This window comes from Protomyctophum bolini (assembly GCF_963924005.1).
Source record: "Protomyctophum bolini genome assembly, chromosome: 22".
In the NCBI taxonomy this organism is placed as follows: Eukaryota; Metazoa; Chordata; class Actinopteri; order Myctophiformes; family Myctophidae; genus Protomyctophum; species Protomyctophum bolini.
The window spans coordinates 15,435,948-15,452,047 of NC_137883.1; the positions used below are offsets into that span (position 1 = coordinate 15,435,948).

Genomic DNA, 16,100 nt, shown 5'->3' on the forward strand with positions numbered 1-16,100 from the left:
AGACACAAATACGCAAAGATCACAGCATATTTGAGCTACATGCATCTTTGCATCGTCATGTCGCTGGCTTCCATTGACATTGAATGGTAGACTGTATCTTTGCTTCTGCCCGTGTGTCTGTCTGTCTGTCTGTCTGTCTGTCTGTCTGTCTGTCTGTCTGTCTGTCTGTCTGTCTGTCTGTCTGTCTGTCTGTCTGTCTGTGTTTTAAACTCTCTCTCCCTCCCCTCCCCTTTTGTGTTGTGTACAATGGATGAGTAGCCATTCAAGCCAGGCAGGCAGCGGTGGAAGCAGATGGGAAGAGAGAGAGTGAGAGAGAGAGAGAGAGAGATAGAGAGAGAGGAGACCAGAGGAGGATGGCAGTCAGCGTGGCGCAGAGCGGTCGGCAGCCTTTCACATAGATCTTCTTGGTGTGTTGTTGCATGTTGGGATGGAGCTCAGTGCCTCGTCTGTGTTCGACCACCACAAAGGTAAGACCCTTAAAAAACAATGTGTGCGCACGCACACACACACACACACACACACACACACACACACACACACACACACACACACACACACACACACACGCCATTGTATGCATATGGCAGGGGGGGTGGGTGATGGAGTTGCCTCCTGTTGCCATAGAAACCATCTGTACTTTAGCCTCTGGTAGCTACCTGCATGTTGAGCGGAGACGCTCATTTTAGATTTTCCCGATCTTAACCCTGTGAAGCCGTGATTATAGTTCATTGAGCATTGAGTCCCCCAGGGCTGTGTATTAGTCCCCTCCTTTCTTTCCTTTTCCCTCTACACCAGTGGTTTTCAACCAGTGGTCCCCAGCTAAATGATAGGAACTTGGTAACCAAATGGACCCATATAAATCTGATCATTCCTTTGAAGTGCATACCGATTTTAAATTCCAGTTATTTGTAAACCATCTGGCAGTGATCAATGATGTAATCTCCTCAATTGATTTAACAGATTAAAGGCAAAATCAGTGATCTAATTGTAAACAAATGGGTTCACCCCACGACCAGCAGTAGCGGTGGAGATATATGGTTTTAACTAACGTCTAGGTGGCTTCTTTGCATTCGTTCATTTACAAAATGTTATCATTATTGTACATTTTGTATTTTATATTTTTATTTAAAAAAAATGTTTTGCCCTAATAAATTATTATGCTAGAATGTTAGCAAGAAGTTTTGCAGAACAAGACCCAACAACATTTTTCTGTCTGTACTTGGTTTTGTCACTAAGGTGTTTCTCTGTGTTTAGATTGTGTTGAGGAGATGGACCTGAATGTAGTGTTTCTCTGTGTTTAGATTGTGTTGAGGAGATGGACCTGAATGTAGTGTTTCTCTGTGTTTAGATTGTGTTGAGGAGATGGACCTGAATGTAGTGTTTCTCTGTGTTTAGATTGTGTTGAGGAGATGGACCTGAACGTCGTGTTTCAAGTAGCAGCCAGCGGGGACGTCAACACGCTCACATCAATCATACGAGAGGATCCCTCAATTCTGGAGTGCTGTGACGGTGAAGGTGAAGTAACCAAACTACAAATGGCAGAGGCCGCTGTTTTTCGTTTATTTTTTGCAGATGTGTTCCCAGATTGAGTAACGACGAAGCAACTAATTACCAGTAACTATTTATGTAGGTAATGAGAAGGCAACAACAGTAATATCAGAAATCATATTTATTAACTGTAAAAGACACAAATACATTTCTGGTACATTTCCGGTGCCTGCATCATTGTGGCGCGAGTGTTGGGGGGCAGTGACTTAAATAGTGTTTAGTAGTGTTTAGATTAAATTGGTATTTGGATTGGAATGGCTATTCCAGTGAAAAATGATATCAAAAATAGCTTTTGCACCTGTAATTGAAAAAAGCAACATACAATAAGCAAGGTAATCATAAACAGAATTCAAAGAGACTTATAGATAATTGAAGCTATAGGATACCATGGGTAAACACAGAACCTATGATCTGGAAGTGGCATGCTCAGAGAGTTACAAATGGATAAATGACCACGAGGAGTTTCAGCGTTGGGACTTATCCACGCTTAGTTTTGCGCACGTCCCCTCCTCCATGCAGGCTCCACCCCTCTGATGCACGCGGTGTCGGGCAGACAGGTGGACACGGTCAAACTGCTGCTCAAGATGGGAGCGTCCATCAACACCCAGGATGCCTGCGGGCGCACCGCCCTGTCCCTGGCCACCTATCTGGTGAGTAACACCCCATCCGCGCTGCCAGCAATGCGAGCGATGAAATCTCATGGAATACATGTTTTTCAACAAGACTGTCCTGACGTACTCGTAGAGTCTTGCAGAGTCTCTATTTCGGCCCCAAACATTTTTGTTGATTGAGTTGCAGCTTTTTTTTCCTTTTTTCTTTTTTTACTTCGGCTTGGCTAAATATCGTATAACGGCATAACACACCACTAATGTACACATGTTTACAGAAATATTACACAAAATTACACCGATATCTTTTCTGCTTGATAATCAGGCGGAATCACAGTAGCTTACTGCTATTTCCAAAATATATTAGAAACCTTGAAAAGTTTGTGTTATAATGATTATTACTTTAACTTTTGGTACCTCAATTATATTTTGAGATATTTTACTACTTACTACTAAAAACATCAGTTTCACATCCGAGTACGTATTCCACCCCTACTCATTTATGATGTAGTATGTGTTTACTGTGTGTTTTTGTGTATGTATGATGTATGTTTTCTGTGTGTTTGTCCATGCAGGGCTGGCTGGAAGGCTGTGTGTGTCTGCTGCGTAACGGAGCCAAACAAAGCATTCCCGATAAGAACGGCCGGCTGCCTCTCCACGCTGCCACCGCCGAGACCGACCTCAAGTAAACACTCACACTGCCACATTTGGCATTTGAGCCACGGACCACCATTAAATGAGATTTAGCCTCGCAGACCTCAAAACTAAACTCGATTTTGTCCACCAACATCAATACAATGCTGTATTGATGTTGGTACCATTAGGAGAGATAACAGGCAAACGTTGATCAAAATAACAATTGTGTAGACTTCTTGTAAATTAAGTAATGCAGATGTGTAACAATAATTTAACTCTTGAGAGTTAAAAAAACACCAAAACACGGTAAGGACAGTTGACTGGCCTCAAGTAGCCTACGCGCTGTTATATCATTGAAATAGCATTATATCAACAAGAATAGTATGATTAAAAAAGCCTATGCCTATGTCTTTTTCAGAAATGTGGAAAACTTTAGTTAAACTTGCAGAGGGACACATTTCTATTACCTGGGTTACATCATCTATTACCTGGGTTACATCATCTATTACCTGGGTTACATCATCTGCTGATACTTGAATGTTTTGACATGACATTATAATCCTTAACTGTACTGTCTATAGTGTTTTGTTTCATTATCACGACAAAATAGGCTACAGCTTGCTGTTGTTATACAGCAAGCTATATAACATTTGACAGTGATGCTACAGTATGTATCACGGATGTAACACGGACTCAAAGCTGTTTTTAAACCATGCACAGTTAGTGACGTGTTGATGACGAATCCTTGGTATCTTCATTCGACCGAATCAACTTTTCACCGCTGTTTGGAAAATCCTGGTGACGCACGGTTATAGAGTCATGGACAGGAAATAATTTCCTAGTGGTATGTGCCGGTCCGCGGGACATGTACCACCAGTGGTGGTTGGGAACCTCTGCTATAGTGTCTGTTCAGTAACAGTCTACTTGTCTCTCCTGCTTGATGAACAGAAATTTTAATTTCAGGTGGGTGACAAAATGTCAGCCAATCAGGAGAGAGTACCCATTATTTAACCTTCATTTTTATTGTGTTCCAGTTCCAATTGTGTCTGTTCCTTTCTTTGGGTCATCACTTCCAATTGCACTTGTTGTTCTGTATTCTGACTGAGTTTTGTATCCTGGTTGAATATAATTTGTATCCCGACCTGAAAATACATTTTATGATTATAAAGAGCTGGAGAGACATGGAGGCTCCTGTTACTGAACAAACACTCTGTAGCAATGAGTACTATCACAATATAGAGCTTTTTAACACTTATTTTAACCAAAGAAAATCACTTACCCTACCTTTTAATTAAGCAAATTAATATTTGACAATGTTACATATAAAATGCAAATTAAATACAATTGCCAACTACCTTTGCCAATGTCTATAATAAATCTCCCCAGTTTCCTCAAACAAAAGGCCTGATGGTGGCACTAGAGGAAAGGACATGACATCGCCAAAACAAATGAGCTTCTTCCACTTGGGAGCATGAAGGGGCAATCAGTCAGTCCAGACAGAGACGTGGTGCATATGTAATGAGATACGGACTGATTCCATTGTGTAGTAATTTCCTACCAACGTACCCAGCCAGAGGTGCTGTCCGTGGTGCTGATGTCTCTCACGCTCCTTTTCCACCAAAACAACTTAGAACTGGTTCCGTTCTAGATTCTTGGAACGGAACCATTTTTTGGTTCCAGTTCCGAACCAACTTTTAACGTTCTGAACCAATTCATTTTCAGTGGAAACACTCTGAACTGGTTCAATATGATGCTGGGGGAAAATAACCGAACCGGTTCAGCCCCGGTGGAAAAGGGGCCTCAGTGTGTCTACTACTGCAGTGGTTCTTCAAATGTTTCGATACCATGGACCCCCAAATTAATGTTTTTAATGGCCACCGACCCCCTGTAAATACTTTGTGCCAAGGACCTCCCCACACAAGATTTGTGTTGTTAAAATGTTTTTTCTTTTTTTTTCTTTTTCTGAAAATCGCAGTTCTGCAAGCTCTCGACATGGTGTGAGCTTCTAGATCAGCCCTAAAATTATGACCTTGGGAATTATTTTGAGTGCTTCTGATTCCGGCTTGTGGTTTCCTGTTTGATGACTACAACATGGCGTAAATTACCATCCGCTCCCGACCGGATCATAAACCCAAAAAGGAATGATCATGCCCAGGCTAGATTCCCAGTGATATTAGTATTGCTACGTGAGGCTAGACACTAACAGCATGGCACTGTCTATGGTGCTGACTTGTCTCAGTACTGACACTAACAGCACGGCACTGTCCATGGTGCTGACTTGTCTCAGTACTGACACTAACAGCATGGCACTGTCCATGGTGCTGACTTGTCTCAGTACTGACACTAACAGCATGGCACTGTCCATGGTGCTGACTTGTCTCAGTACTGACACTAACAGCATGGCACTGTCCATGGTGCTGACTTGTCTCAGTACTGACACTAACAGCATGGCACTGTCCATGGTGCTGACTTGTCTCAGTACTGACACTAACAGCATGGCACTGTCCATGGTGCTGACTTGTCTCAGTACTGACACTAACAGCATGGCACTCTCCGTCTCTAACTAAAACGAATGGCACATTCCCCAGATTGATGTCGGTGCTGTTGCAGCAGTCCATGGCGTGTGAGATCAACCACCAGGACAACGAGGTAGGAACGTTCACAACACACTCCACACATACTACAAAACAGGATTGAGGAGTGAGTGACCTATGAGCGTTCACGACATACTCCAAAACATCCTGACTCACTTTATGAGGGAATGAATGAGAGACGCTGGCTGGCATTGTGTTGTGGACAGAGTAATGAGTGAGTGTGTTGATTGATGGCAGGGTCTATGGCAGCTTGGTGTTGTCTAGGCCAGGCAGTGGTTCCCACACTTTTTAGCTCCAGTCGCGAGACATGGCCAAAGCATTTCCGGGGATCCCGCAACAGTGATGTGGGGGACATTGTATTGGGGACAGGGGATGATATGGTGTGGGAGACATTGTGTTGAGGACAGGGCATGACATGGTGTGGGGGACATTGTGTTGAGGACAGGGCATGACATGGTGTGGGAGACATTGTGTTGAGGACAGGGCATGACATGGTGTGGGGGACATTGTGTTGAGGACAGGGCATGACATGGTGTGGGAGACATTGTGTTGAGGACAGGGCATGACATGGTGTGGGGGACATTGTGTTGAGGACAGGGCATGACATGGTGTGGGGGACATTGTGTTGAGGACAGGGCATGACATGGTGTGGGGGACATTGTGTTGAGGACAGGGCATGACATGGTGTGGGGGACATTGTGTTGAGGACAGGGCATGACATGGTGTGGGGGACATTGCGTTGAGGACAGGGGATTACATTGTGCTGGGGACAGATTGATGGTCCAGTGGACGGGATGACATGGTGTGGGGGACATTGTGTTTTGGGGACAAGAGATGGCATTGTGTTTTGGGGACATGGGATGACATGGTGTTGGGGACAGGGGGACAAAGGGATGGACCAGTGATGTGGGGGACATTGTGTTTTGGGGACAGGGGATGACATTGTGCTGGGGACAAAGGGATGGACCAGTGATGTGGGGGACATTGTGTTTTGGGGACAGGGGATGACATTGTGCTGGGGACAAAGGGATGGACCAGTGATGTGGGGGACATTGTGTTTTGGGGACAGGGGATGACATTGTGCTGGGGACAAAGGGATGGACCAGTGATGTGGGGGACATTGTGTTTTGGGGACAGGGGATGACATTGTGCTGGGGACAAAGGGATGGACCAGTGATGTGGGGGACATTGTGTTTTGGGGACAGGGGATGACAGCTCTACACTGGGCGTCCTTCCATAATCGCCCCGAACACGTGCAAGCGCTCCTGCAGAAGGGGGCGGATCCCACGCTGGTGGACAAAGACTTCAAGAGCGCCCTCCACTGGGCAGTGCAGGTACTGTGTTGCTGTTACCGACTGGGTGGGTATGGCAAGTGAAGGTAGAACATTGTTAAGCCTTATATTATACTTAGTTGTACGATGACCGTGTCGTGTGAAAAGAGATAATCTACCACTACAAGATGTATTCATTGTTCATTCTTTTGTAACGAACGTTTATTAATCATTGTAGTAGAATAAAAGGGACAATACTGGCAATTTTGGTGTTAGCATTATGTTATGCTTTAGCTATTGAAAAATAGCAGATCTACAAGCTCATAGCGCGCCACCGAGTGGCACGCTACGAGCTTGTAGGTCTGCTATTTTTTTTAATCGAAGAACGACTGACATAGAAACATAGCTTTTTCAGAAAACTGTCATTTTCAAACGGACATTTTTAGAATCTGATCTCAGGTCAGAATGGGTTATAATTGTAAAGTATTGAAAAATGGAGTAATGCTTTACTCCATTTCCTCATGTGTTTGAGCAGAGCGGCAGCAGGTCCATGTGTGCGCTGATCCTGGAGCAGCCGCTGGGCGCCTCCGTCATCAACTACGACGACGAAAACGGCAAGACGTGCGTCCACATCGCCGCCGCGGCCGGCTACAGCGACATCCTGTTTGAGCTGGCCAGGTTCAGCGAGACCAACCTGCAAGCTCTGGACGTGGACGAAAGGTGAGGGCTCACTTTATTTCTTCTTTTTTCATGTCATAATTATGTTACTTGTCTGGAAGAAACCACCTAACTCCAAAACATCGAGCTCAAGTGGAGTTAGGAGGGGGGTTTTTGTCAAAGTGCTTTTTAATACTTTTCATTGGTTTAATATATTTTTGAAGCAACACAGACGTAAATGGTGTTCAATAGCATTGATTCATGAAAAAATTATAAAAAGCCAGACAGCAACAATAAGCTATATTATGATCTTGTATACTATTATATTTCACAATAACCATCACACATTGGCGCATAACACATGTCGAGGTCAAGTTTATTCATATGTCCCAAACTGGGCACTTTGTTTTACAGCAGATAATAAAAGCTCTCAAAGACATTACAAACATTAAAAACAATGTGGTGTGTGTGTGTGTGTGTGTGTGTGTGGGGGGGGGTCATTGTCTGAGGTCAGTCCGTTGCTCTCCCCAGGTTGGCTGAGGGATTGTAGCACCCGGGATTACATTAGAGACAGAGCTATGTGTTGGTGGGTGGCTGGGTGCGTCTGAGCACGAAAACAGCATGGTTGTTTTTCACCACCTGTGCGCAACCTAACACACACGCACGTAATAACTGTATATATGGTGATTTCGGGTGTGACAGTACAGTACAGTGACAGTACAGTAAGGTACAGTAGAGGGAACTCTGTCATTTCTCAACCGGAATCGGCCGGCACCATGGGTGCGTTCCTGTGGGTCTGGAACCCCCCCCCCCCCCCCCACGGACCCCCACATGGTAACTGTCATTTATCTACCGTTTCGGACGTGGGGTGGCTCGCCGGAACCGGGTCGTCACCATGGGTGCGTTCCTGTGGTTCTGGAACCCCCCCCCCAGGGAACCCCCACACGGAGTTGCACCACTCACAGGTGTGATTTTTTTAAGTAAATGGACGATATAGAAGCTGTGAATGGTTCTTTTCTAGTTCTAATGTATTCTAATTGCTTTAGGAGTGGCTGTAGCCTGTAGCCCATCATGACTGAATGGTAAACTGGCTTATTGAGCGTTTGCAATTGCCCTGCCACACGTTCATTTTGTATCCATGCCAGTTCCATTTTGATATTAATTATATTCAAATTGACCGCACTCTGACTGCAGTGTGTCGGAGAAAGGCAGTAGTCATCTTGGTGATGAAAGTCATCTTGAAACATGATTGTCCGCTATGCGCAAATTTCCAATGTCCTTGCAGCACAACAAGGCAGAGGTTCTGTAGTCTTCAAAGATAACCTGCACTTAGAGGTGCTCCAATTGATTTTCACTCCAAATGACTCATTCCGTGATCTGCAATTTACCCAAACTGGAAAAAAACGATCATTTATACCATTTAACCCATTTTGCCACCATGTGGCGCGCTACGAGCTTGTAGGTCTGCTATTTTTGAAAAATCAAAGAATGACTGACATAGAAACATAGCTTTTTCAGAAAACTGTCGGATGTAGAAGACATTTTTAGAATCTGATCTCAGGTCAAAATGGGTTAAGTGGTATAAAAGTCAATCAGCATCTTTGTGACAGGCCTAGACATTCTCCCCTTTTCCTCCCTAGCCTGATTATCAGACTCTGAGCTTCCAGTGGGCTGGAAACCACGCTACTTCCTCCCAGGACCCATGCACACAGGAACAGTTTTGACATAATAATAATTTTGGAAATATTCACATTTTCCCCTTACTGATCAGTATTGGTACCGTATCGGTATCGGACGATCGTGAGAAAAACAATCTGTGATCGGGATCGGAGCACCTCTACCTGCACTATACTTTGTCATGCAGATTACGTTGTACCCGGCCGTCTGTCGGTCTGTGCACCCCTTTTATCACCATACCTCTGTATCTGTCTGTCCATGGCTGTGTCTCAGGGACTCGTCAGTGTGGTTGCTGTAGCAACACACTATTGTTCTAGGTCTGAGAACCTTTATGCCAACTAAAGTATAAACCTGTTCTTTGTTCATCCTGTTCATTGAGTCCAATTAATGGACGTTTTTTTGTAACCTTTTCTGTAAGCCCAAAAGTCCATTTTCTGTCCCTTTTCTGATTGAACAATATATCGGTAATGTGGTCGGGATTTCAGGTCTTTCGATCCTTTTCTTCTTAATGTTATATTCTTCAATATATTCTTCAAAAGGTGGGCTTGCTCAAAAGGTTCATCATAGCATCGGGTGGATACCTCATATGTCAGGATTCAAATTCAAGTAGCCATTTTTGGGTGAAGTTGGGTAAAGGGGGTACTGAAGCCAAAAAGGTTTGAGAATCACTGCTATAGATCAAGCAAAACGCCCTGAATACATTAGCATGTCTACCTGCTCCATGGTTGCTATAGGACTCCTCTCCACTGGGCGGCAGCAGCGGGCAAACAGGAGTGTGTTCAGGCTCTCCTGCAGCTGGGAGTGGAAACGACACCCAGAGACATCAACGAGAACACTCCGCTCACATATGCAATGTACTGTGGCCACACCCCCTGCATCAAGCTGCTCTCTGACGTCAACAGGTACACACACAAACAGAATGATTAATAATTAAGATAACTAAGAATTATTTAGAATTATTCACAAAGAATCATCACCTGATATAGTACTTTTTTATTTAGTGAATGGTTCTTCATGATCCTCAGATTCTATAGAATCTATAGAGAACACTATTTTGTCAAAGATCTTTGAGAAACATACATATAAAACGACATGAATCTGAACATTCAGTGACAATAGCAGACCTAGAAAGCTCCTGTGATGTGACTTAGCTTATAAGTCCACGATGTTCAGCGTACGACGTTCAGCGTACGACGTTCAGCGCACGATGTTCAGCGTACGATGTTCAGCGTACGACGTTCAGCGCACGATGTTCAGCGTACGATGTTCAGCGTACGACGTTCAGCGCACGATGTTCAGCGTACGACGTTCAGCGTACGATGTTCAGCGTACGATGTTCAGCGTACGACGTTCAGCGTACGATGTTCAGCATACGACGCTATCGTGCGTCCAAATATGAAAAAGACATTCTCCACTTGTACTGGATTTGAGTATTTCCGATTTCCAATACTTTTACTTCTACTCCACTGCATCTTGGATGCAAATGTTGTACTTTTACTCCACTATACATTTATTTGAAAACTTTGCTTACTATTACTTTGTAGATTTAGATTATTATTACAAAACATATACATTAACCACTTCAGCTCTATGTACATTTTAACCAGTTAGCCGATCTACAAGCAGTGAGATTGTAGATCTGCTATATTCAAAAGATTTTTATACATTTGAAAACTGGAAATGGGACGTACTTTTACAAAGTACAGTACATTTTTAATGTATTTCTATATTGCAGTATTGATATACTTTCGCTCAAGTAAAACCATTTGAGTGCTTTTTCCACCCCTGGCAGACTGGACCCCGCCCCCCGGCGTCAGACGCCCTCGCAGGGGAGCGAGCATCAGGGCCAGAAGAGCGAGGGAAAGTTTCGCTCACTCAACCAGATCTTCTGCAAGAGGAAGAAGGACGGCACGGACGGCCGCAAGAGAGAGCAGAGCTGTGACGGCAGCTGTGCGGACGATACCAACGAGGTGGACGACATCATCGCCATGTTCGACGGCATCATGTAAGGCTGCACAGTATATCGTTATCGTATCGTTATCGAGGTATGAACATGAGCAATATCAGTATCGCATCAGTAATGTCGTTAGATATATCGTTGATATATATCGTGAGTGATATTAACTTGTTATTATGCAGTTTTTTTATGTTTAGTTTTCAATGTTGCAACACGTAAAATGTAGAATATGTAACGGTAATATCGTATATCGTATCGATATCGCAATATTTGGCATAAATACCGAGATATGAAATCTTGTCCATATCGTGCAGCCCTAGTGTCATGGACGCCTCCGCCGGCACCAAAGAACGGGGAGAGGAGGAGGGGCTTAAGGATGACCTTAAGGACCGCCTTAAAGACGGCCTCAAGGCCAACACGCAACAGAGCGACTCGCGGAATCAACTCGCCAAGCGCAAGGGGCTGCCGCCCATCCGGACGCAAAGCCTTCCGCCCATAACTCTGGGGAACGCCTTGCTGGCCTGTTCCCAGAATGCCGCACTGCTGCAGCAGCAGTGTCACAAAATGGGCGGCGCCCAGCAACAGTCGACGAGGAGCAAGAGTCAGCACGATCTGTTTGACGGACAGCTGGAGGGGCGGGCCTTGGCGAGCGATGGCTGGCAGACTCGCTCTAACGCGTCGGTTTCGAGTCATGGGGTGCCGTGGGTTCCACATGCCACGCCCCCTGACGCCTCCAGCCCCGCCCACACTCTGTATGACCAGAAGAACGACGCAGGTGAGCAACACTTCCACACATGTGACATAATTAACTTGTGGGAAACAGTGGGTCGGGAACCATTTGTGGGTCGTGGACACATTTTTATGGGGTCTCCTTTATATTTTGTTTTGAATTATTGCTATTTCAAAACCTTTTCAATAAACGTTCCCAAAATAGCTAAAGTTTTCCATAATTAAAAATCAGTAATTTCATGAAGAAATAAATGAAGAATCGAAGAAATTCTGTAAACTACAGTATGTGACTGCGTCACACAAAAGCACCAAAAGTAGTAGATCCACAAGCTCGAAACGCGGTGCGAACACGTGGATCTGCTACTCTTGCTACATGTATGTTGCTGAGCAACAGTCTTGGACACGGAGGTGGACAGAGTACTTGAGTAAGAGTACAAATACGATCTGGTCACTTTACTCAAGTAAGAGTAGAAAAAACGTACTTGCTTTTAAATGTACTTAAGTATTCAAAAGTACATGCTTTTAAAAATACTTAGTAAAGTAAAGGTTAAAGTACATTTCTTATTTTTCATGCACTTGTACCTTGTTTCAGAGAAGCCACATACACGGCAAGTGTGGGAGCAAAAGTGGGGAAAAAAGGAAAAGGAAAAATAAAACAGCCAAGCTAAAATTACTCAGTACTTCCCTCTCAAGTAAAGTACAGATCCTGATATCTGTACTGAAGTACAGTAGTCAAGTACATTTACTCTCAGTAACTGCTTTGGAAATTGGACATAGATTCCACCCGACAGAGATGATTAGTATAAATGGCCTCATGGGTCACCCTTATGGGTCTTAATGGGTTAAGATAATTTCAACATACACCATAGTCCATAGAACACTTTCACACTGATTAAAGCAGTTATGTGTGGTATGACTTGCATTTCTGGCGCCATTTTGTTTGGTATATATTTTGTTTGGTTTTCTCAACCTGGATTGGAATTTCACAGACGCCCAGTTTGATATACATCATGTACCCCCATTTAATACATTTTCTTTTGTCTCTGCGGGACCCTAATCTACACTGTAAAATCACCAGTGTTAATTGTACTCTCTCTCACACATTCAACCAAATGGACTCAAATGAACTACTTGTACACTCTCACAGTTACAGGCGTGAAACGGTCCATTTAATTGTACACTCGCGAGACATGGCCAAAGCATTTCCGGGGCTTCCCAGCCAAAAACGTTGAGAACCCCTGATCTAGCCAACAGTATTTGCTGTTGGCTAGACTTGGCCATGAAGTGCCATTAAGTTGCATTGCAGTTTGTGCGTCTCTTGCACCTCCAGTCATTTCAGCTCTTTGTGAATTCCAGCCCTGAACACACAGCTGCTGCCGTTAGAGAGGATAAAGACCAGAGAGAGCTCGTTAACAAGGAACTGCCTGGCTCCCATAAGAGACCACTGCACACACCGATGTAAGTGTTCCACGATCATATCAGAAAACGTCAAAGTGTCTTGTGTCTCATATATTGCCTACGGCTCTGCATCGATGTAATAAGCATAGTGATGAGAGCCGATATGAGCCATGATGCCACACATTTTTCAGATTCCCCCGTGTTGCCCCATTTACATGGAGACGTGAGGCAGAGCGTTTTATTTTTAAAGATTTTTACTCTGGAAGGGGTTTTCACTTTGTTGCGTTTTCAACCACCAGATAATGTCGTTGCCGTCTAAAACAGACGGCACATCTGATATTTAAATTTGTCGTTTTCTCTAGAGACTATCTGTTGCCATGTAAACGTGGCCCAGGACACTGCGACGGCTTTGCAACATGAATGTTCCATTATGTTTTGTCTCTCCATCTCGTCCCAGTCTCTTTGCCGCCGGACCAAGTCTCCAAAGGAGTGAAGAAGTCGAAATCCCTTCGTCTGCATTCCCTTGGCCCGAGTTTAGGAGCGCTCCCGCCACCTGTGAACTCCAAGTCCCAGAGGTCGAGTTTGTCCCAACAAGGTCAGTCGGGGGGGTGCTACTTCCTGGAGCCGTTGAGAAGTATCCAGGTGCTGCCCGCCATCCCGGCCCAGAGGAGACACAGTGCCACCGCCACCAAACCCGTTGCACGTGTCCCCGGCGGCTCCGATGGCACCACCTGATCAGGGTTGGGAATGCTGGTTTGTCATACTGTCAGAGCTGGTACAGTATGTGGACTTCACGTCTGCTATCCAATTACAATAACGATGGTTCTCAAACTTTAATTCCAAGGAGCACGATAACTCTGACAATGTACAAATGGACCCTTATGGGTTCCTTTGGTTCTATGTGTACAATCTCAGAGTTACACACCTGTATGGGTTCATTTGGAACCCCCCTATAGGAATTGTTAAAGGGAACCTGTTAAGGAATCAGACCATTAAGAGGAGATTGTTAAGGAACTGCACCAAAAGATATATCGCACAACTCCAACGGTACCAAAAGATATATCACACAAAACTCTAACGGTACCACCTGATGCAGGAGAAGTGTGTTGTTGTGACTGTTCTGCAGCTGCTTGCACTTCAAATGTCATTTGACACAGTGATTCTCAACCTTTTCAATTCAATTGAATTTTATGACATTTTTGTATCTCCGGGAAATCCCAATCTACACTGCTGTACACTCTCAGAGTAGCAGAAGGTTGATTTAAGGAGAGGATTTATACTTTTCTTTCCATTTCCACCAACCATTTCCAAAGCATATACCCCACAGACCCCATTGCCTGGTGGGATCCTCGGTTGGCCTAACAACCAACTAGCCAATCACAGAGCAATTATCCCACCAGGTTATGGGATATAGTCTATCCTCGGTTGGCCTGGCAACAAACACAATCATAGAACATGTAGTCTATCCTAAACAACCATAGACAAAAAGGACGCCTCCTCCGGAAAATAAAGCTCATGCTAAAAGAACCGATGGCGGCTTGTCTAGACAATGATCTGTATCAACCGTGTTGTCCAACCAAAACAATTTCTGTTCACATCTCATAGGGAATAAATACCTTGCCATGGAGTTCCTTAATCGTAATTTTAATAATTAAACTAGCTTTCAGCTCTCCCAAGTTTAATGGACACTCAAATTGAACTTTAACCATGCAGTGCCACAGTCCAGGTTTTTTCAGACGATATGCAGTACCATAATTATTTAGACAGCTAGTCAGCTAGCTGGTCTAAATGGTTGTTAATATTCATAGCGTACCAAAATGAATGTAATGCAATGATTTCCTGGTAAAGATGCTTTGTGAAATGGTGATGAGTAACATCAGTGTTAACATGAGTCATGATCGATGGATTTCATGTGACAGAACAGCTGTTTATAATTACATTTCCTCAGGTCAGGTGTAAATGGTCAGAATACATTGTTATTGGGCAAGACCCACACTGAACTGATAACTACAGTATGATGGAGATCTCCATCCATGACAGTCAATGTGTTAACTATGTCTAACTACAGTATGTGTGTCTAAAATGCATTATTGTCGTCGTCGGGTGGAAACCATGTATGTATTGTCTATGGCTGTCACGATTACACATTTAAGTTGACGATTAATTGTCACACAAATAATTGCAATTAACGATTTAATTGTGTTTTTTGATTTGCACTTTAGTTAGTTTGGCTTTTAGGCTTTATAATCACAAATTGCACAGGGCAGATATAACAAATAACTTAAAAATACAAAGAAATCACTGACACATTTAATATATATATTTCTTTTTTCAAAAAACATGGAAACGATTGACGATTATGCAAAAAATAATTGCAATTATGTCAAATAAATTATGATTAGGCTATTATGTAATAATTGTGACAGGCCTATGCGTGTCTAATGTAACTTTTCAGGAAAGCTGTTAACCTTCATTCTAATGTCAAAAAGCCCTTGTTGAAACTCACACTGCAAAGTGTGAGAAACCTATTATATTTTCCCTTGTTTTTAAAGTTAACTTTAAAAACATTTCACAAATAGGAAAAACGGCAGATTCGTATAAGATCTGCTAATCTGCTCATTTTGACGCTATTTTACTATTGTGAAACAGGGAATTCATTTATGAATAAATGTAAAATATTAGGGGTGTAACGATACATTTTTAACAGCGATACGATACGTATCACGATACATGGTTGATGATACGATACATGGACGAAATTGGTTCATTCATGACGAGACGATATGATTCCGTAGACCGATATTGAATGGAAAAGTAATGAAATCCCTCTTTTTATTTTTTCTTCCTAAAATTGCTAAATACAACACACATATCGATATATATTCTTTCGATCCAGTTACTATGTTGTGACACCCCTATAAAAAAGTGTAATTATGAATATGAACGAACACACAAGGTGTCCTTCTGACAGCAACCATATGTCAGACACTTGTAATCATGTTTGGCTGATGATCATATAATTATT

General features: G+C 43.4%; 1 protein-coding gene across 1 annotated transcript; it reads left to right on the forward strand.

The window, feature by feature from the left end:
• The first annotated feature begins 402 nt into the window (after positions 1-402).
• ankrd55 (ankyrin repeat domain 55) lies at positions 403-13,841 on the forward strand. The gene is made up of 12 exons (XM_080755566.1): positions 403-467; positions 1,396-1,515; positions 2,068-2,198; positions 2,732-2,841; positions 5,381-5,441; positions 6,592-6,720; positions 7,193-7,377; positions 9,726-9,893; positions 10,784-10,996; positions 11,263-11,723; positions 13,034-13,135; positions 13,533-13,841. Exons 1-12 carry the CDS (start codon positions 428-430, stop codon positions 13,808-13,810), a joined length of 1,998 nt encoding a protein of 665 aa, XP_080611692.1. The 5' UTR covers positions 403-427; the 3' UTR covers positions 13,811-13,841.
• The last annotated feature ends 2,259 nt before the right edge of the window (positions 13,842-16,100 follow it).

Excerpts from the sequence above, each read along its gene's own strand:
- ankrd55 (XM_080755566.1), top strand. The coding sequence starts at position 428 with ATGGAGCTCAGTGCCTCGTCTGTGTTCGACCACCACAAAG. Across the intron at positions 5,442-6,591 it reads TCAACCACCAGGACAACGAG|GGGATGACAGCTCTACACTG; the intron begins GTAGGAACGTTC and ends TTTTGGGGACAG. Across the intron at positions 6,721-7,192 it reads CCCTCCACTGGGCAGTGCAG|AGCGGCAGCAGGTCCATGTG; the intron begins GTACTGTGTTGC and ends GTGTTTGAGCAG.